The sequence below is a fragment of the Aulostomus chinensis genome, chromosome 9 (genome assembly GCF_037954235.1).
Source record: "Aulostomus chinensis isolate RoL2024-O1b breed Wild chromosome 9, RoL_Achi_v1.0, whole genome shotgun sequence".
NCBI classification, from domain to species: Eukaryota; Metazoa; Chordata; class Actinopteri; order Syngnathiformes; family Aulostomidae; genus Aulostomus; species Aulostomus chinensis.
The window spans coordinates 2,769,373-2,791,430 of NC_141328.1; the positions used below are offsets into that span (position 1 = coordinate 2,769,373).

Below are 22,058 nucleotides of genomic sequence, written 5' to 3' on the forward strand. Positions count from 1 at the left end.
TTTGGAAACATTTCTTTCTTTTTTTTAATGTGGTTTTACTGAAGGCAACTATCAGAAAATACAAAAACGTTACACCCAGGCACCCTCTGATTTGTGCAACATTCAGTTCTGCTACTGGCAGTGTTTGTTAAAGACTTTCAACTATCAAACCGTGAAGCTGCAGCGCTTCTATATTAATTAAATGCATGCGAGACACTGAAGGCTGCCGCTCGAGTACCGGGGGTTCATCGGTTGAAACCTGCAGCTGAACTGGCATTTTCCTCTTTAACTGGTGGACACCAAGTAAATAATACAGAGATCCTCTGATTCCACTCCACTGACATGAGTGCTTGGTGGAAGACAGGCGCCCCGCCGCTCAGACACAGCTGAGCTTTTGTCCAAAATACCTCCAATGTTTTTTTCAGAATACATTAAAATATTACTGTAACAGTACAAACATTTGCAAAAACCTACATAATCGATACAAGAAATGAAAAAACAAAAACATGTTTTATGATTAAGGCCATTGAGAGTTATGCCTCTAACACCACGCTGCTGTGAAATCAACACTATTCTTACACAGTACAGTGAAACACTGGTCTCAATTTAGATCCTTAACACACAATAACTGTAGTAAAATTGGTCAATCAGGGCCAGGGAGTACAAAAACAAGGTGAAAAGACTTGTCTTTCAAACTGTGATCCCACATTTTTACCGGCTCCGCTTCCAACAGGAAAGTCTTCTGTCCGCCTGACCTGGCAACTGAAGCGGCGCAGGAGCCGCAGCCTCGGCTCCACCAGGCGGATTAGAGACGACTGTCGTGACCGTCGCCAGCTCGTCGGCCACGGCCAGAGCTCACAGTGTTTCAGTTTCCTGTCAGGAGCTAGTTTTATTGGCTCGGGGTGGATTAAAGGCCACTGGTGCCACGTTAGGAACAGCCCACCAGACAACAATCACTGCTGGTCATGCATTACTCCAAATTCTGTAGGTGGGCGTCCACAGACGCGTCGAAGAGAAAGCCACGTTCCTAGAAGCCTGAAAAGTGAACGGCGGTTGAGCTGAACATGGAAGGTCTGCTACACAGAAAGCAGCCGCCGTCGTCCCAAGACATTTCTGGCATTATAGAGCGCGGCAGGGATGACGATTATTCTTCGCCAACATGAAGTGATGTCGCCACGCTTCCTCCAGCAACAGCCAATGAGACTGTTCCTTGTGATTGAATCAGTAAATCAACTCAGGTGAACAAAAGCTGATGATCTTCCAGGTTTAGTGATCAAGATCATCTTCACTAATTAACCCTCTGATGATGCTGGAAGCCTGAGTGCAACGTTAGCAGTGCTAAGCTAACGCCAGGCTACAGGACATCGCCACAACTGGCTCCACACTTGTTAGCAACTGCCGTAGCTAAGATACAAACGTGTTTCTTTACAAATGTGGAAATCAGAACACCCTCAGAACTTAGATCAGGCTTTTAACCAAAGAACCCTCGACTTGGAGAGGAAGGAACCAGACGTTCAACAATCGGAACTTGCTCAGGGGTTTTAGGGCTCATTCCTGCAGCGCTCTATCGTGGCTGAACAACTCGTGAAATCTGGAGAATTCAACCTTTAGAGGAAGCAACTGCTGTGACACACCCTCCCTCCATACAAAAACACTCCAGAGAAAATGTAGTGAGGGAAAGTATGATGAAGCATAAACGTACAAAAGGAGGCGAAAATTAAAAAGGCTAAGAGTAGACCCGACTGGCGCCGTGTCCCAGATGAAACCCTGAACCCTTCAGTTCGATGGCCTGCGTTTCCCTCACGCGACTTTGAAGCACACACACATCAAAGTTTACAGGACTAAAATTGAGAGCCGCCTTGTTGGGAATGTACCAAACCGGAAAGAAACTGCGTCCAAAAGTGTAACGAATCATTGTCCGTTTGGGACACTGCGATCGTTGGCCTGACAGCCGGGTCTTCGGTGGAGGTTCTTCAGGTTTGATTTATTTCAAATTTAAACACACATACATATACGTATACACACACACACACACGCGCACGCACGCATGCACACACACACCACATCACCGTGTCTTCATACTCAAGTCCATTTCAAACACCAGATATGTACTGGATGTGGATTTGGGGAGGGCGGGCTTACAGGAGTGTAGGAGGAAAAGGCAGAGACCAGAATGGGAGGTCTAGAGGGAGCAGCACAGAGGAGGTCGAGATCAGGTCGGCAGCAGGAGAGAAACCAAACTGGCCGTCGTGGCTTGAGGAGGGACCTCGAGGTGCAGACGTGACGGGAAAGTGTATGTGTGTGTGTGTGTGAGGGGGGGGGGGGGGGGTCTAGATGAAGAGTTGCTTGCAGTATTAAAACTCCTCCTGCTCTTCAGCATCCGGTATCACAAAACCCTCCTGGAGGAAGAGAGACTCAGTGTTTGAGGCGTTTTACAAGCAGTCAACAGGTTAACAAAGAATCAGGTCTGCTGGATCCTGGTGGAGGGTCCTGGAGCTCAGCAACGAGTGAGTGAAGGTGACGGGAGAGTCAAGAAGAGCCGGGCAGAGAAACTACAATCTGTAAAACACACTGGAGGGCAAGAGATGCAGATGTTTAACCCTTTCATCTGCGCTGGCAGTAACTAGACTAAGCCTCTGGTTAAGGCTGAGGATGCTGGTCTGGTCACGGCTGCTGGCGGGTTGAGAGTGTTAGCTTAGCTGTAAAACCTCTACTTGATTCGCCAACGCAAGTTTATTGGTCAGCAGGCAGTTGCAGCCAGTCCAGCTTCCATGGAGGGAGGCCAGACAACCACAAATCCCCAAATCACAGAGACCCTCGGCAGCTCAGGTCTGTTCGGTGGCCTGCGTTTCAGACGGAGCTGAATTGCTTCTAGACCAATCAATGATTGCTCAGAGGAGACCGTCTGGTGCGTTTCCTCACTTATAAACAGCAGCAGCAGACATCCACCATGTTTGTTGTTGCAATGAGGCAACTTCATCACTTCCCAAAAAGTGACCAATCACACAACAACACAACCACATGTTAACATCAGCCCTCCCCGTCCTACAGGAGGAGGGGTGCCCACTCACGTCTGTGGCGTAGAGGATGCTCTGGATCCTCTGCAGTGTGGGGTCTTCCTCGTTTTCCTTCTCCTGGCAGATCACCTCGATGCTCCGCAGCTTACCAAAGTAGAAGTCCCTCTCCTTCTCGATGTCCTGAATGGTGCATTTCAGGACATCTATCTGTGGAAACAAGGGCAAACTAAAGCTCCCTTCCCACCGGCCAAAAAAAACCAAAACAAAACCTGCTGATCCCTGCTTACACCCTTTGTTTTTCTGAAAGGGAACAGCTTTTACAGGCATTTAGTCCGAGGTCACATAACCCTGCAGTAGACGTGGTATTCATCAGCGTGGCTCTTCTCTGCATTGATGAGAACACAAAACTGGGGTGTGAGGGGCCATTTGCAGCCCGCAGTCTTGGACGTAGGAAGAGCGGTCCGAACACCGCCAGTGGCAAACGCAACACGCGAGGGGAGAGGTTTGCAAAGCAGCAGGATCGACTGGCTTTAATTAGCCAGCTTCTCAGGGTGCGCGAGTGCTGGGAAGGACTGTCGCCTTTTATCTTCATCACTTCATTGCGAGGAGGAGCCAGAGCTTCTTACCTCTTGCAGGAGCTCGGCTCTCTCCTCATCACTCCCTCCCATCCCTGGCTTCCTCGCGCTGACAGGCGCCACCTTGGGTGCAACCTTGGCGACAGGAGGCCTCTGAGGTGCTGAGGAGACAAGAAACAGATGGACGTTAAAAAGTTCGCCCCCCTGGCTTTCACGATTCCTCATTAGCCTAAGACCATGAAACGCGGCGGTGTTCTGACCTTGACTGAGAACCTTCTTAGGGGGTTTGTTGAGAGCAGAAGTGGCGGGGTTGAGTGTCGGCATGGCATCCTGGCCCTGCCTCGCCTCCACTGGGTCGTATTCTTTCCCATCATAGTTGGCGTCAAAGAACTTCTTAAACCACTGCACGAACTCAAAGTTGTCCTGGAACTTCCCCTTCACCAGTTTGTCTACTGGAATGATCTGGAAGCAACGACAGACAGGAAGATGAGTTCTTCTGCTCCAGCTTATCAGGCCTCGGGTGCAGCCTGAGACTCGTACCCCGTTTACATTCAGTACTGAGTCACACCTGGTCCTTGGCTACTGGCCGTGGCGCTGCTGTCAGGGAGGGAAGTCTGGGAGTCCACATTAAGCCGACAACAGTGACAGCTGGTCGGTCATGTGAGTTACAGAGCCGCTACATCAGCGCTTATTAGAGGAAGACGTCTCCATCTAACATTTTTACTACTGACACTTTCAAAAAGAAAAAAAGGCAAAAACCTGAGGGAATATTTTCACATTTTACAGTTTCCATCATCCTGTTTAATGTGGTACTTTAAAATGCACAGTTGCGTTGATGGAAACCCGACGTCTAACTAAACACTGACAGCTGACAGTCGTCACCACTGAGCCCTCGACCACCTCCACATTCTTCTTTGTCCCCTCAGAGTTGCTGTAGTTACATCTCCACGTCCCATTTGTCTCCCTCCCTCTAAACCTGCTCAGTGGGCTGAACCCAGACGCTCGGCGACATCAGCAGCTGTTTCCTTCCAGCAGGTCGCCATTTGTGTGCATCTTTCAATCAAGAGACTGCTGTTTTCAGCTTCGCCCCCTCAGTGCAGCAAGCAGGCAAACTTAGTTGTGTTAAAAGTTGAAACAAAGAGCCATTTGAACCTACTATGGTGACGCATGTTGGCCACTGACCTGCAGGGATGCGGGTCCCTCCACTGGAGCGAGGCGGCTGCAGCTGCCGTCAGTGCGAGCAGGAGGCAGCAGAGATGACAGTGGCGATTATGTCTTCTTTGCTCTTAAAATGTGACAAAAACCTCCACCACGTCTCCTCTCTCTTCTCCTACATGGGATTTCACAGGCGTTTTTACTCTGTTACCGTGGTTACTGGTTTGGCCCTTGATGCACATCCAAGATAAGCTAATATTATTCTTTCAGACCTGCTTTGCAGCTGAACTGTCACTCCGCTCGCAGCACCAGGTTTTAGGAGTCACAAGGCTGATGTTGCATTTCTGAATCTTGAAAACCAGACAGCAAGAATGGAGGTGTGAGTAACTGGACCAAGGACCACTCACATCCAGGACTCGCTCTCTGGAACAGGGTCACGCATCTGTGTGACACCCGTATGAACCTACACTGAGCAGCAACTTGAGTCTTAGAGGAGGTTCTGACTGACGTCTCATCACAGAATAACTGGAGTCCAGAGAGACACAGACATTCTAGCGAAGGGCTAAGAAAAACAGCATGAGTCATGTCCAGATCAGCTGGTTGGGAGACGACAGCAGATCATTTCACCCATCAAGCAGCTGGAAGGAACCAACAATGAAGTCACTCTTGAAACATTTTAAACACTCCGTTCTAGAAACGGGGTGTGTAAGGCGTCACAGAGATCAGTGTGTGGACGCAGCCAGAAAAACACTTTGAGGCGACGTTTCCATTAACCATCGGATCAGGAGAACACACAAGAATCCATCACACCAGGCTTTAGGTTATGAGTGTGTGTGTGTGTGTGTGTGTGCCCTTTGGGGAGATGGGGGCGTGGTATCAGTGTGACGACAGCATGACCATTCATTTCAAACAACAATGGCGGCTACTGAGGATGTTACTGCAGATCACCATTACGTGTCACTTACTTTGTCGACTCCCATCTTTTTGAAGGAAACCTGCAGGAGCTTGAAGTTGTGGATGTACTCGTGCTCCAGCTTCGCGCCAAATTTTACTTTCTTCAGAGGCACAGAACCGGGGAAGAGCATGTCCATAAACTGGCAGTAGGCTGCACCTGAATGGCCAAGAAGAGGACGCGTATGCACGTTAGAAATCCTCCGAGGTGATCTGGACCCAAGCACACTCCGAGGCAGAGGAGGTTAATCCTCCTCTACACACTCAGGAAACATAAATACAGTGAGGTTTTTGATTTCTTTCTTTTTTTTTTGTCAGTTAAGACAACAGCAAGCCTCTGGGCTGCCGGGTGAACACAAAAGTAATGTGGCTCCAGGAAACTGATGAGCATGTTCCAAATTTTCTTGATGTTAAGTCGACTTCATGGTTCATCCCTTCATCGAGGAAAATATCTGTCAGTCGCAGTTCTACAATATTTCATGCTGGATGGTACTTCTTCAACGGTGAATCTCAAGATGTCCATGTGGGATTAAAACAAGCTGTGGCAGCGTCTTGCGCTCTAACACACCTTCTAATTACATACACTGGGTTAAGATATTGACGTGCCAGAGAGACAATCAGTACGGCGCATGTAAGCACAGGCAGATCGGCTGGCAGATGTCAACATCTCATCAGAGACAGGAGTTGACTGATAAATGTAGGATCCCTCAACCCTCCCGCATCTGACGAGAGTCTCTACAAGCTGATTAATGCTGGTTAGCAATGTGGTGACATTTTTTACCTTTGTAAAAAAAAAAGTCTCAATCTAAAGAAAAAAATCCTCCGCAGAAGCATCAGGGTAAAAGTTGTGTGTAGTCTCACATGCTTCAGGTGGGACGCACCAGTACTTCCCCACAACACAGCGACAAAGCTCACTATCGTGCAGAATATCTGACATACTGACACCCTCAGCCATGTGACGCGGGTCTGCTAACGAACACTCAACTCTTACCAGAGCACAGCATCTCGATCTTGGTGAGGTTCATCTGGAGAGACTCATTGATCCACACCAGCATGTCCTGACGACTCAAGTTGTCGCTGGTCACTGAGGTTGAGTAGACGTTCACAGCCATGTCGGTCACCTGCGGACAGACGCAAAGTTTTAGGAGCAGTGTCCTCTTCTCTCACTGATGAAAGCTCTAGCAAATTAGAACGTCAGTTCTGGTTGAGGATGTTAACTTGTTAACCCCAGGCAAATCTGGACACCACCCTTCTACAGAGGGTCAGCATCTCCCAGTCACAGCAGGTCTGATGCCGTTTCACACACTGTCTTGCAAACACAGTAGCGCTGGAAGTTCAGCAGCCTTCGACGGTCTGGCAGGTGCTGAACGTGGCCACGCCCACTAAGTTTCAACACGCTACACAACACACAGAACCACAGAAACCTGGTTCTTCTTGGGCAGACACTTCTCTAGTGTGGTACCAATGACCACTGATGTCATGAGCGGGGTGGGATTAACGCAACCAAACAAAATTTTGATTTCCAATATCAGAAGTCCAACAAATTACAGCTTAACATCATTAGTCTCAGTTTGTTGTTGGATTATAGTTGTAGAGTCAGAATTCCAGCAGTGGTCTGGACCCCCCCCCCCCCCAAACCAACCTGGAGGACCAAGCCACACGGATGGCAGTGCCAAACACTCGCTGAGACTTGACGATGCGACCAGATGTAACTAATAAAAGTTGAAATATTGATTTATCTGATCAGTGCTCATCTTTTGTCTCTGGCAGTTTGACAGGAGTTGTGCTCAAGTTTTTATTCTAAACTGAGGGCTGGTCAGCAGGCACGTGATGAGGTGTCACTGGCAGGCAACCTGAAGACAGATACGCACTTAGAGGGAGCCAGCAGACGTCCATGACTGAGATGAGACAGGACACTGGGGCCGTCCTTCGACCTCATCATCATCATTTTCAGCATGCGTACATATGTGTGTGTGTGTGTGTGTATATATATATATATATATATATATATATATATATATATATATATATATATATATATATATATATATATATATATATATATATATATATATATACACACACACACACACACACACACACACTCAGTCAACAGGACCTCTTCAGTCATCCGCTGCTGCTCTGCTCTCTCAACCAACATTACATCATCAAAAAGATCAATATAATGGCCGCTGGCATGAACGAATATGAGAGCACACACTCAGTCATGTGTTACCCACAACATTCTATTGCACAAGCGGCACTCCTGTGCAGGCTCTGCTTACATTCACTCACCTGTGCCACTGATTAGCAATATTTAACAGTCAAAGGACATCTGCTGCATGGCTCCCAGGAGCAGAGAGCTTCCATCCCTGCAGCCTCCCAGACAAAAGGACGTCTGACATTAAATTAAGGGAAAATCAATGACACTGCTTTATGTCACCTAGCAGCAGATTCAATAATCAATCTGTTGGTCTGGAAATTTTTCACTCCTCTGAAAACACATCCGCTTTCAGTGACTCAGACATGGTCATTTTAGAGAGTTGTGCATCAGTGTGTGTTGTAGATGTGGGATACTGGACCAGGAATCTCAGACTCACACATATGATGCAGGACTACAAGGAACAGGAAGACCTCATCTCGGGCTCTGAGCATTCTGATGATATTTTTTTTCCAAGTCTGGTCAAAAGTGTTCAACAGTGGACTTGTGTAGTTGAATATATATCCTTATTACAGTATTAATACTAATTTACGATGTAGTTGTCATTGAATAATCAAAATCTGTATGAAGTACAATTAACCTGTGACTTAAACAACGAAAATTCCATTTCTCATCGTTTGATACTTCAAAGTCCGTCCGCTTTTTAAAAGAATTCTCAATCATGTAAAAAAAAAAATTAATTAATGGCCAGAATAGCAACAAACATTTGGACTGTTACTATTAGCACCATCATCATTTGTTAGCTAGCAGCAGTTAGCTTAAAGCAGCAGGGCCCGGAGACACACTCGCCAGCTAACGGGGGCAACGCAGCTGTCGCTCAGCTACTTAGCGCAGCGGTGTGACGTTTAGCTTAGCACATAGCAACCGGCGTTATGGGCAGCCAGCTAACCAGAACGCTACCATTTGACAGCAGGTTGATCAGCTATTTAGAGGAGTGAGATTAGGCAAATATGACCTACTTTAGTATGCTAGACACGGGCATAGGCTTAACTGAGCCGGTGTGGCTTTGAGTGAGAGGACGATTCCCCGCCCTGAAATCACCGAGAATCCCGTTAGCGCAAGTTAGCTCCTGGCTAACTCGCCACTAGCTGCGAGTTTTTACATTGGACCGAGAGAGCTTCAGATATGTCCGTAATATCGCGAAAGAATTACGGTGTGTAGCGGAAGTGTCGCCCAGGTTGTCTTCACACAGGAATGAAACGGAGGGTTTTAACAAGCTAATGTGTTAGCTCCCGGGATTTAGCAGCCTGAGCCAACCGTCGTTTCACCGGTCGGTGAGTAAACGACAGCCGCCGTGAAACCTACCTGGAGTCGGTCAGCCTTAACAGGTCCTCTGTAAAATTAATATTTATCTCTCGGGTGTAATGGTGTCATAAAAGGCCGATAAAATCACCACTTCTGCTTTCTCAGCTCGACAGTTCACGCTCTGTTCTGAGTACCGGCAGCGGAAGGACCGATTTTATGGCGTCACGTCACGCCTAGACACGTGACCACGCCACGGTATTTCATTGGCGCTGACGGTTTAACAGAAAAATATTAACTGTACTTAGTACCATGTAATCATATCGTTTATATTATCCTTGATACACATGAGGTTGTAAGGAAATTCGAGGCTGAACAACACCATCCATTTGACAGAGCAGCGCCCCCAAATAAAATGTCAAAACAAATAGCAAGAATAGTCAAAAACTTCTAATTACTCAACCTCAGGGTATTTGTATGTAAAAATCTGGAATATACCATGAAGTTTTAGAAGTAGGCCGAATATGAAGAGTAGAGTAGTACATTTTCATGAGGGAATTTTAGTTTTGTGGCTTTCGTGTAACTAAAATAACAAATGTATGTCACAAATTTTTGACATTGAGGCGTCACAAAATGTGAATGTAGCAGTAAATGTGGCTGAATATTCACCAAACCCACACACTAATATAAATATATAATATTAAAAATACATACATCTAACTTACAATGTAACACATGCGCTGTGACTACTGTATATCCACCATGTTGAAACGACATCAGTGTTTGGAAGTTTAAAATGAGTATCAGGTTCAAAAGCTTTTACAACTCACTGTGTCGTCGTCAGTCACTCGCTCAGATGGACAGAAACGTGCAAGAGAAACCAGGTCAACGCCGATCTCATTTACAGAATTTTAATGTGTACGAAGGAGTCCTTCATAGAAAAGCAGCAATAAGAACAGAGTGCGGTGCAGAGACAGAGGGGCCCTCATTCACTCCTGATGTGCAGTAATTCTCCACGACCCCTCTGACCCCCGTTCACCCACAGTCAGTCACATGATTTACAATTTCAAAAACAATAAGCCACATAGTTCTCCGTGAAAGTAAAAGCAGATATAAAAAAGCACCGCTATGTCCGCTTCAGACAAACATTCAGCATTTCCAAACATCTCCTTCTCAATCCATTTAAAATGACAGGAAAGACACTTCAAAAACGAATATTCTCCAGGCATCGGAGGTTGAGCTCTCTCGCTAACTCTGCTTTTAAACAATGAGCTGGTCACTGAGGAACGAGCAACCAGGGATTGGTGAGCACCACATTTAGCACCATAACACCTTCAGTCCAGACCTTTGTGTCCATTACAGGTTGTTAGTGAAAAGTGGCAGTGCCCACACACACACACACACACACACACACACACACACACACACACACACACACTACATTCAGCAATGATAATAAACACTATTGTTTGTCCTCATAAATACACACAGTAAAAGTCTTTCTGTGTTTCCCTGAGTTAAAACTTGAGCATTAGTATAAAGTTACACATACAACAGAGCACCAGAGCTGCAGGACAGACATGAACTCCATATTGTGTCCACGAGATGGACGTCTAAGTTGTGAGAATATGCGGCGCTGTACAGTATTTCTGTATTATATTGGCACTGAGGCATGAGACGACACGTCTCAGATTTGGTCGATCGATGACAGAGCTCCAAAAGTCGTCTCTTCCTGCTTTGTAATGCTGCATTAAAAAAAAAAAGTTATTTGATTTCTGATTGTGTTTCATACAAAATAAATGTAAAAAGATAAAAGACCAATGTAGCAGTCGTGTCAGAGCATCTCCACACAAATGTGCAGCTACTGGGTCGATATTAACATTTTAGAGACATTTATCAGCCATTTTCCCTCCCACAGTGTATAGTGGCTGGCAGAGTCACTGGTCAACACACATTCCCAGTGTTGTGATGGTCAAAATGGACCTGCCTGTGAGCTGGTCTTCATACACGGTGGATGAAGTATCTAGACACAGCTCCTCCTCTATCTCAGCTGCTGCAAGTCCGGAGAGGAAGAGGAGGACAGGATGCTGGAGGAACTGGAGGAGGACGCGGCGGCGGTGATGGTGCTGGATGTGGTCATAGGAGGCAGCTCCTCACAGGCAAAGTAGTCCTTGAGGGGAGCGAAGAGGTGGCGGATGACCGGGACGCTCCACGACTTGCCCAGGACCTTCTGCCGCTGCTGCCGGTTCATGTTCCGCACGTCCGTGTAATGTTTGGGGAAACCGAAGATTCTGGTGGTGGAAGGAGGACAATTACAGCACCGCGGCCAGTCGAGCTGCCCTGATGTCACTGCTGACTGGTGAGGCCGTAAACTGGCCTGTCAAAACAAGCCATCACCTGAAGCCCGTGAGATCGGAGGGCTTAACAACTCTGCATGTCTGATAGAAAGTTGAAGCGATAGAGGAATTCATTTGTCACAGATACTGACTGATTGGCACTTACATCAACCAAGAGTGTTGAAAGTACACAACGCTCCCCAGTTGAGGGCACAGAGAGAGTGTGTGCTCCTTCAGACTGTCTAAAGTCTATCAGACCAAACTATCAAAATCAAATCAAATTCTGATCAAGAAATGAGTCGTTTCACTGCAGCTGTGAGACGCTCAGAATAATTCATCCTCTGTTTAACGGTCGCTCCTTTCACACTTTATGTCTCTGGGTCTTTTCAGGTCGCAGAGCATCACATAACAGAGGGGGAGGAGAAAGCGTTGGCATTGGCAAAAACCAAGCACACACACATCAGGTCAGGGAACCTATCAAACATTTGAACTGTTATCACAGGAAGACAAAAGACGAGGGCTTCGGAGTAAGAAGACCGATGTGCTGGCATTTACTTGGCGTGCATCAGAGACGCAGGATCAAACTGACAACATGGAGTCTTCATATCATGGAGCCTCTGAAGGGAAATTCCAGTATTTTTTAACCTGGATCCTATTTCCACTTTTTAAGTCACATTAATTGACAATATTGTGCAAAATGCTCTAGTGGCAACTGTGTCACACACACACACACACACACACACACTTGTGTAGCTGTCTTTGTGAGAACATTCATTGGCCTTCCCGAGGCTCTTACCCTAACAGCTAACTGCCTGAGCCCAACCTTACCCTAACCTGAACTCAAGTCTTACTGAGACTGCCTTTTTAAACTGTCTCCGAAAAAGAGGATGGCCCTAAGTGTCCTCACAAAGATAGCTGTAGCAGCGCGCGCACGCACGCGCACACACACACACACGTTGCGATGCCTACTTTTCCAGCTCGGTGATCCAGAGGGTGTCCTCTCGGCCGTTATCCATGATGGGCATCAGAGACAAGTTCTTTCCCTGCTTGAGAGAGTTTGAGCCGGTGGTGATCGTCCTCACTTTAGTGACCTGGAACAAACACAGCAACACGGAGTGACGACTGCGAACAGATGGAATCAATACATTTTGTCGTCAGGATTCCTGCAGGGTTTTTACAGGGTTCATACACGTTTCACAAATACATTTCTAAGACTTTTCCACACTTTTTAGGACAAATGGTCCTGACCACACAAATTCGGAAAACTTTGTTGACACATGGGAAACAGAAAGCGAGTTTTTCAGCGTCTGTACTCACATATCTTGAAGACCACTTTGAAGAAAATCTAAAACCTATTTCATGGCAAAATGGTTGAAAACTCTCGCTCAAGCTTGGGTGCGAGGCGTGCAAATGCCAGCTGTATGTTCTCAGATGAGGAGTGACTGTTGGTTCCACGTTGATTTATGTCCATATGACCTGAAACTTTGGTTGAAACTTTTAATGTCAAGTGCTTTATTGATCCTGCAGGGGACCTCTTCCTCCAATGTCTTGATTCACTCTTTGAACGTGATGTAGATTGTTATTTTTTCTTTTTAAGCTCAATGTTTAGACGTCTGACAGTCAGACTGCCACTTACAACATTTTGCTCATTCACAGATGAGGACAGAAACTTGATGGAGAGTCTATGTCTATGCAAGATGGAGCTGATACAGCCAACTGAAGTTATATGAGACCAAAGAAATGGTGGAGCAGCAGGTTGGGTGACTGACCCTGGCCTCTCTGCCGATCTCCAAACACTCCTGAAGAGTCAGCTTGTCCTTCTGGGAGGCGATGATGGGCCTGACAGAAGAACGGAAGCAAAATTGATCAATAAATCAATTCAAACCACGTCTTTAGCATATAAAACATTTAATCAGAAACCTCAAGGGAATAAAAAAAGTCATTTGACATGGTTTCTGTTCTGCAAGCCCTCTTTCCCTGCTGGTTAAGATGTCATCTTAGTGCACTCAGTTTTGACAGGTGACCTTGCAACATTGTACGTCCTTTTATATCTTCTCCACACTGGAGGTGAAGATGTCTCTAGTTTGTGAGATCCATCGTCATGAAGACTGAACTCAATTGATTCACAATGTCAAAAGTAAACTCTATAAATTGTAGCTGGAAATCAAAATTCAATTCCATATGAGAATCAAATTGAAAATGACTGGCACTGGCACCAGCTGAAAACCCCCAAACAATTTCAGTTCCACTCAGTGGTCCCTGAATGCAACACAAATGCAGCAGGTATTGCCAACAAAGGATACAAGAATGTAGTACGACATGTATTCATATAAATCCTCTATCGGTGCTCCTCCCTCCTCCTCTGACACGTCTACCTGGACAAAATGCCTCCATGGCACTCACTAATTTTCTTGCAGTAGTGAGATTGGAATTCAAGCCTTAAACCGTGAGTCATGACAGATCTTACCTGCTCATCCCTGGGATGTTTCCCCAGAAGTAACGAGCTCGGTGGGCTGGGCTGACCTTGACTGCATCCACCAGCACCGGGTTGCACTGTCATATAATAGTGTAGATAAAAAGCTGTTAACTGGAGAAGGAAGACACAGAGGGAGGGCAGACAAAGATAAAAGAGGGAAGAATGAGGAGGACAGCACTAAAGGTAGAAGGACGGACACCAAACAAAGGCGGAGAGTCGGACCTCGAGGAAGCGGCAAATGTTGATTTTGTCATGTGTGTTCATGAAGACCACGTTCTCAAACAGCCAGAAGAAGGGCCGGTTGTCTTCCTCTTTGGGCCTCAGTAGCTGGAGGATGCGGTAGAACTCAAAGAAGAGCCTGCCAGAGCCCTCTGCAGGACAGAGAAGGGAATTGCGGCTGAGGTTTTAAACTGGAGAGAGTTTAAAGACAAAAATGTTCTCTACCAAGATAAAAACCTGCAACAAATTAAACTTGACTCATAGCTGTGTGTTGGTTCAACACTGCGGTCTAATCATGTGACCTACGCTGCACATGAGCATTCATGTACACCACTGCAGCAGCCTGGCTGTGCTGAGCAGCCAATTCCACCACTGACACACTGGCTGGCAGTGGGGCTTCTCTGCAGCTGTTTAGATGGACATGTTAGACTTTGTGTTCTTTGAAAAACAACAACAAAAAAAGTAAATTACAAAACTGAGTAAATAATTTGGACTGATACGTAGTGTCAACGAAGGCTTCAACCAATAAGTGAAGGCAGCATAGGAGGAAACTAGAAGGATCAATAATTACTTGTTGCTTGTCAATGCAGCGAGCATCCTTGTCACATACCATAGAGGCCTTTTCTGATAGGGTTAACGATGGAGAGGTCGTTACACGGACTGCCACCAATCAACAGGTCAAATGGACCCCACCCCTTGATCTGAAAGATTCAAAAAAGACAATCATGTGAGAAAACAACACGAGTTGGTTAATAATAGCGTGTGCATGAGGTCATACATGTTCCTCTGTGATGAGCCGGGCGTCTCCAACGTGGATGATCTTCCCGTCGTGGTTGATGGTCCCGACTGCAATGGAATCCTCACAAACCTCAGAGGCAACGTACTTCTCGACTTTAAATCCGAGATCCTTCAGCACCAGGTAGCCTGAAATAAGAGAGAAGAAATGATTAAACAAAGTCAGACTTGTTCCTGGTGATGGTTGGACTCCCCCAAGGCTGCCCTTTGTCACCGGTTCTGTTCATAACTTTTATGGATAGAATTTCAAGGTACAGCCGGGTGGTGGAGGAAGTCAAGTTTGGTGGCGGGAGGGTGTCGTCTCTGCTTTTTGCGGATGATGTGGTCCTCTTAGCTCCATCAGGCCACGACCTCCAGCTCTTGCTGGGTCCTACCTCAGGTGGAGGAGTTTAAGTATCTCGGGGTGTATGATGTCTGATGGTGATAACCAGGGGTGAAAGTGAGCCGGAACGGGCCAGAACGCAGTTCCGGTAAAATATTCACGGCCGGAACGGAGTTCCGTTAAAAAAAGGAGGAGAAGGGAGCTGTCAAAATCCCATATTAAATAAAGAAAACGACGTCTGAAGGCGGTTTCACTCTGAACGCAGCAGACGCGGCGGCTGCACAGGGTGGGGAGCAAGCACACACAGCGCTACCGAGTTGCTGGGCTTGGTTTGCGCTCATGTGACGTCACAGCGCGCCCACATACACAATGAATGGACTTCCCACGCACAGCCTGCGCCTTGCGCGTTCAGCGTGAAACCGCCTTGACACGGAGTCGTGCCCATGAGCGCAACTCCGCATGCGAGGCGTTTCTGGTTGGCTGACAGACGGACACGTGGGTCACGTTACCAGCATTGTTAGCTTTTATTGGTTAAAACCACACGCGTTCTGCTTTCACGGAACGAAAAAAAGAGAAAGAAAACAAAACAGAGGGCAAAATCAAATTGGTGATTGCTCTTGAAATTTTCCACACGTTTTGTGTCGTGTCTCTCACTGTAAAGTGTAAACTGATATTTTGCTAAATAAATCACTGAGTGACACTGATGATCTGTGTTTTCATGTATGCATGTCTGCCTGTTCCCTGTTGTCAGCACTGTAGTGGGCAGTTACTGTAAAAAGCAGTTTTCAAAGCATTTCCAGGGTTAGCGTGGGAAGGGTGGGGCTATGGGGGCTGCAGCTGTGTGGGTCATAAAAATCACCCAAAACCGAATAAAAACTGTAAAACTTTGTCGGCGGCACTTTTTTTTTAAAAACAGTTCCGGCAAGACTTTTAAGCCACTTTCACCCCTGGCGATAACCCCAAAGATTCACTGGTACTTTCTAATAATGACTGAAATAACAATATGGCCGGCCTGCAGCAGAGGCGGCCCTGTCCTCTCAGGGTGTCACATTAGCTTCCAGTTCCATAATGACACTGTGGCTGACTCTGAGCCGCTGTAGAGGCAACGTCAGGCCACACAGCCTGGCTGATGCTTCACGCGTACCGTTTGTATATAAAATGATCAAAATAATGCCAAAGTAATGAAATCAGGATGCTGATTTGTACAAAATGCTTTATCACATCTTTCTACAAGACAAGAAACAAACAACTTTTAAAATGCTGGTTTTCTGAAAGAAGTTTGGATTTTTTCCACTACAGCAAAACCACAGTGTAACTCTTAAGTTTGGTTGTATTGGGCTAAATATTAAGCCCCAGTCTTGATGTAAATATGGCTTTTACTTCCATATGAGGCACGGTAAATGTAATGGCCACTCTCTCTCGCTGTTAAAGGAAGTTTTGTTGAAGTCAGTAAACAGACACAGACGATGACATAAACCCGTTGGCCAAGATCACTATTTGTTTTTGTTGTCATTTGAGAGGAACTGGGCACTGGACAGAGTTACACAACCCACTCCTCAACCGTATTTACGTGTGTGCTCACCAGTTGCAATGCCATCGAACAGCGAGAGAACTCGGAGGGGTCTGCGCAGTTTTGCAGGGATGGACGGGTAAACACGGTGTGGCTCCTATAAACAAGCAACAAGCATTGTTTCTTCTCCATTTTTTTTGGACACACATGACAGCAGTTGATTTAGCAACAGCTTTAAAAATGGCCGCAATCATTGATAACTTACAAACTCCATGGCGCTGTAGTTGGCGAATAACTGCTGAACACGAATGCTCCAGTCCTCTCTAGGAACCAGGGCGCCGTGCTTTTGGTGAGGCTGACACATAAAACAGATCCACGGGTCCACCTGCTTCAACGCATCGAACGTCCCGGAACCAACGAGGATGTTCAGACAGTCCTCGCAGTAAGACCTGCAAAACGGACAGGGGAAGATGGCCACCTTTCCTTGGACAGCTGAATGCAGATGTAGAAGAGGTCACACGCAAACCCACCTGCAGCAGCTGTCGGTGCCACACAGGAGAACTTCCATACCGTAGCAGCAGATGGTGCAGTAGGACTGGTATCCGTCTTCATCATAACGATACAGAGTTTCTGTGAAATTGTCCTGCAGGGAAACAGAAAGAGTTTCTAGATGGTTGTTCAGAAATTCATCACTCAAGACTCTGAGTTCAGGTTTTCACACATGGAGGACGACGGTTCCTTACTTTACACTTCAAGCAGAGGCTGCCTTTAAACAGCGGGTGGAAAATTGTGACGTCTTCAGTTCCACAACACAAACAGAAGCCTGCAGACACGAGACAAAGTAATAACCTGATGTAAGTGGAAAATATTCATACATTTCTACACACATACGATCACATGCTTATACACCTTTGCCTGGTCAAATGTGAAGCACTCTTGGAAACTTCAAAACTGGTAAAAACGTAACAGAAGGCCACCTATTGGCTGTGCGAGAGGTAAAAGAAATTCCTTCACATTTCCCAAAATAAACAAGCACACATACAAATGTACATCGTCATATAAATACACACCCATGCAACACAACTACAAAATTTCAGTCCATGAAAAATCTGAGTGACACAACACACTCACCTTCAATGTCTAGTTTCATGTCCATGATCCTGCGAATGGTCTCCTCTGCATCAACACCAACAAAAAAAAGCACTCAATGTATGAATAACACTGGTTTGCTTTTATTGTAGTGAAAGTACTGCACAAATAAAACCAGCGGGTTTTACTCATTTCTTCAACTACAGTTGAGTGTATTTTTTGAAAAGAGGCGCAGTATGAACTGCCTGTCTGGTGAAGGTCTTTGTAATTTGGTGAGCTGCTGCTTATTTGTTATCGCCCTAAGAACATCAGAAACAACCTCATAAAAAAACCATACAAATACAAAATAAGTTACAAGGAAACTACCAGCAAATGAAAATACTTTTCTAAATGACGAGATTGCATTCACTATCCATTCAAATTAAACTGTATATGTTCACAGCAATGGTCAGCTTTCTTGTATTCCCATGGTCGTGAAAGCAGGCTGTGTTAAGGCTGTGTTCTGGAAACCCCCTTAAGACCCCACTTTAAGAACCCCTCATGTTCTACTAGATACACTCTTCATTTGTTCACTCTTGACTGATCCTGATTAGTTTCTGGTTTTGATCATTACATACAGTTGGGTACCTCTGACTTTCTGGTCCGGCTGTGTGTAGATGCCGGTCGGCTGGCTGGCCTTCAGGTGACCAAAGGTTTTGGTGTAGGCCCTCCTCTTGTTTGGGACGTTGTCCGGTGATCCATCAAATCCATCAAACAGGCTTCTTTTGTTCTTCCAAACCCTCCCTTTGTAGCTTCTCTTAACCTTGGCTCTACTGCATCCCCACTTCTTCTTCTCCCATCCTCCTCTCCAGCCGTCTTTCTCCCCATCGGATTGATTCGCCGCCTCCACTGCCCATCCTCTGGACTGCTTCTCCTTCGTGTCTGTCCCAGACTCGTACTCTTCTTCCCATGCAGTTTTCCTAACTCCACTTTTCCTGGCTGACCTCTTGTTGGAGATGCACACCAGTTTGTTCAGGGAGGCGGCAACTTCCTTCAGCTGAGCAGTGACATCGTTCCTGCTGCTGGGGGAGCTGGAGGATTGGGGAGACCAGGTGGCTTTCATGAAGAGCTTCTTCTTTGCTGTTGAGCTGTTCTTCAATTTATTGACATCTAGAGAGGTGACAATCATTCATGTGAACATAAATCTTTGACATGACAGAACTCAAATTGTGCTTTGGATCTGTGGAATTGTTGTGGTTAGCGTTCCATGTACTGTATGTGGCCTGGAGGCTGCCAATTAGCATGTGCCTTCAATGGCTTTTTTCATTTCAGGCTTCATTTAGCATCCCTGTTTGCTCAACTGACACGTTGCACATCAGAAATGCATTACGGTCTGTTGCCTCTCCAGAACAGTTTCCCTCTGTCATCAACCGTGACTGAAACGTTTTTGTTGTCCTGTAGCGATGGAGGTCCCTTCAGAAAACTACACACTGTCTGTCATTTCATTGAACGTCACTTAAAATGCTCCAATGGTTGGTAAAGTGTAGTATATATATTAGTAGTTTGGGGTTGCAGGTGTGGGCTCACTGGTGATGCTATGCCACAATTTAGGAATGTGAATTTATTGTTCAAAAAGGCATATATGAGTTTGAACGCTTTACCTTTGTTTAGTACCAGTATTAAGTGACATCACCTCAACAAGAATTTCAGTGAATCTGATTGTGGTAACTGAGGAGCAACTAGTAGAGAAACTTCTACCACATCTTTACCTTTCATTGAGGCTGCAGGTTTGAGCCCGTCCGTCCCGGCGGGGTGAAACCCTCCAAAGGCCCAGTCTAACATCTGCTTCACGAGCTCATCTTTATCACCTTGACACGTGGGAAACTGCTTCTTGCAACGCAAAGCTGCCTCCTAAACAGGAACATAAATGTGAGGGACAACAAATAAACTTCATGTCTAAATTGTATGGAGCTGAGAGGGAACAAAACAACACTGGTGATATTGATTTGTGCTTGTCAGAAAAGGCCAGGTAGTCAATCCTGTTACTTGGGCTACACCCATGCCAATAAGGTTTCATTTCAACTTAAATCTATTTCTATGTTTGCACTTCACATCCACACAACTCCAAACTCTGCTGCCCCTGAAACATGAGGACAAAGTTGCTGCTGTTGACCGCCTGCGACTTTTAGCTCCACCTCGTTATCCATACAAGCAGAGAAAGCGCTGAATTTATTCTCCTCCCAAGTATATTCCGCAGCTGTCAAGCGCACGTTTATACAGTGTAAGTGAACAGTCATGAGTTATGTGTTTTCAGGTGTGTTGGTATGAGAGTAGATCCATTCTGACATCAAACTCCTGTGTGGGCATGTCAATGACGACTCTGGCTTCAAACGGAAGCTTATTAGTGTGGATGTAGACTTCATCACTTTCCTATTTGTGCATGTTGGCAAATATACACACAGACCTGCAGAGACAAGGAAATGGCTTCCCGGTAGGTGGCGAGAATGGCAAAGGACTTGGCACAGAAGTACTGGGTGAAGGCAGAAAATGGCTTCAGGGTCTGCACGCTGACCTGGTACCAGAAACAAATCAATACTAGGGAGTGCAACAATGACAGGAGAATCAACAGTTAAAGCAAGAGAGTGAATAACATCATTATATCAGTATAATCAGAGAGTAAAAGCAGATGTAAAGGATAGTCCTGTTGTCCAAAGCGGCCTTCTATCATATCAATATCAGGTATATGATTCAGTGCACTGGCTCACCTGAGACATTATTCTCCGGCCGTACCACTCCACCACTCTCTTCCCTGGAGCTTCATTCTGTTCCCTGGAGGGAACGATGACACCTGGCCAGTATGAGAAGCTATCCACCTCCCCCCAGACCAACTCCCCTACTGCATCCTGATGAAACACACAAAATAAACATCGATGCTGTCCTCTAGAGGCCTTTAGACAAGCAGTGGACAGACTCCTCAAGTCTGGAAAGTCTCAACCCAGTTGGCCCTGCAAGCGGACAACCAAAGGAAACAGACTCCCCCTCCACACGTTTCACCTGCTGTATGACAAATAACCAGTCTGTCCAAGTCGTATTTATACAGCAGAAACAGGGAGACAGGAGCCCTCACTCTGAGTGCTGAAATAATGGAAGTTACTGTGCTGTTGCTGCTTATAAGAGAGTCGTCGTTTAAAAACCAAGACAAAGTGTTTTTCCTCAATTCTGACATTGACATGTAATTCAATATGTGAACTAAACATTTTGAAGCTTCACTGTTAGTTAATTACCAAAGGTCTGCAGGAAGGAACCCCACTGGCACAACCAAGTCTTACTGAGCAGGTGTCCATGAGAAGAGTGCCTTGATGCTCACTTAAAATACCCCATTGAACATGTCTGAATGAGTACTAGTGCTCCTCAAACGGATGAAGGGTCTTGATTTTTCTTCCCACTTTCAAGTATCATGGTTGTGTTTGGGGGTCATGCGTGCCCCAGTACTCCAATGGCATCTGTAGAGCTCAGGCAGGCTATTCCCAGAGGGTGGCCAACCTTAGTTTTAGAACATAGCTTTGGTGTTGACGTATACCCTGTCATTGTGCAGCACTTGTCCTGTCTCTGTCTAGATATTTGTTTGTTTCGTGTCTGTGTCCAACATTTCTCAACGGCCTGATCACACTATTCTACACTCATGTGCCCTTGAGCAGAGTGTCATTTTGCAGTTGGCATGGTTGGTGTATACCCCTTTAAATGATTCACTGTCACATGACCGTCTTTTGTAACTCTGAAAGTCTCACCTATACCTGTCTCTGCCACACCCTGAAGAAGACTTAGTTGAAATGCACTGGTCCCTGCTTTCCATGAAAGGATTTTTATCACACCTACAGGAGCCTCCTTTTTGACTGCAATAACACTGAGAACGACAGTCATCCACCCCTCATCCTGATGCCTCACCCTTTGAAGAGCACCTGATTTTTATTTGCTTTTTTTATACTCGTACTCAGACCCATTGAGCACTCGCCTTTTTAGTATTTTCTCCACCAAATCATAGTCCCATTTGGAGTACATTTTTCTGGTTTGCCAGATGCATTCTCTGCTCTCCGCTCCCCAAAACAAAGCAACTCCTGTGTAAGCTAGCTTGCTAGCCAGCTAGCAGAAACCTGCACATTGAACATGGCAGATTCTGGCTGAGATTTGGACT

The 22,058-nt window shown here is 46.0% G+C and overlaps 2 protein-coding genes and 1 long non-coding RNA gene across 10 annotated transcripts in view; 1 reads left to right on the top strand and 2 right to left on the bottom strand.

The window, feature by feature from the left end:
* On the bottom strand, positions 1-9,361 carry mapre1b (microtubule-associated protein, RP/EB family, member 1b). Its single transcript, XM_086213093.1, has 7 exons — positions 9,204-9,361; positions 6,669-6,798; positions 5,692-5,837; positions 3,832-4,033; positions 3,623-3,732; positions 3,051-3,203; positions 1-2,378 (listed from the first exon to the last, which is right to left on the bottom strand). The coding sequence occupies exons 2-7, from the start codon at positions 6,787-6,789 to the stop codon at positions 2,334-2,336; spliced, it is 777 nt and encodes a 258-aa protein (XP_086069219.1). The 5' UTR covers positions 6,790-6,798; positions 9,204-9,361; the 3' UTR covers positions 1-2,333.
* Positions 8,701-13,308, top strand: LOC147255400 (uncharacterized). The gene is made up of 3 exons (XR_015117821.1): positions 8,701-9,172; positions 11,867-11,940; positions 13,133-13,308. It is a non-coding gene; the product is annotated as an uncharacterized LOC147255400 (long non-coding RNA).
* The window catches only part of LOC147255401 (uncharacterized), a 20,659-nt gene continuing 8,675 nt past the window's right edge, over positions 10,075-22,058 (bottom strand). For 7 of the 8 annotated variants that reach the window (XR_015117814.1, XR_015117813.1, XR_015117815.1 and 4 more), the window contains exons 11-27: positions 20,632-20,769; positions 20,331-20,438; positions 19,636-19,777; positions 18,515-19,036; positions 17,930-17,974; positions 17,542-17,621; positions 17,329-17,441; positions 17,064-17,247; positions 16,871-16,955; positions 14,950-15,095; positions 14,782-14,872; positions 14,175-14,323; positions 13,944-14,029; positions 13,246-13,315; positions 12,446-12,567; positions 11,128-11,431; positions 10,075-10,885 (exon numbers count right to left, since the gene is read on the bottom strand). Coding sequence is in view for 1 of the 8 variants with exons in the window: in XM_086213085.1 (XP_086069211.1) it covers positions 11,182-11,431; positions 12,446-12,567; positions 13,246-13,315; positions 13,944-14,029; positions 14,175-14,323; positions 14,782-14,872; positions 14,950-15,095; positions 16,871-16,955; positions 17,064-17,247; positions 17,329-17,441; positions 17,542-17,621; positions 17,930-17,974; positions 18,515-19,036; positions 19,636-19,777; positions 20,331-20,438; positions 20,632-20,769 (2,331 nt within the window). In the remaining 7 variants the exon portion in view is untranslated. Of the gene's footprint in view, positions 11,432-12,445; positions 12,568-13,245; positions 13,316-13,943; positions 14,030-14,174; positions 14,324-14,781; positions 14,873-14,949; positions 15,096-16,870; positions 16,956-17,063; positions 17,248-17,328; positions 17,442-17,541; positions 17,622-17,929; positions 17,975-18,514; positions 19,037-19,635; positions 19,778-20,330; positions 20,439-20,631; positions 20,770-22,058 lie in introns of all 8 variants that reach the window. The other variant, XM_086213085.1, reaches the window with a different exon arrangement.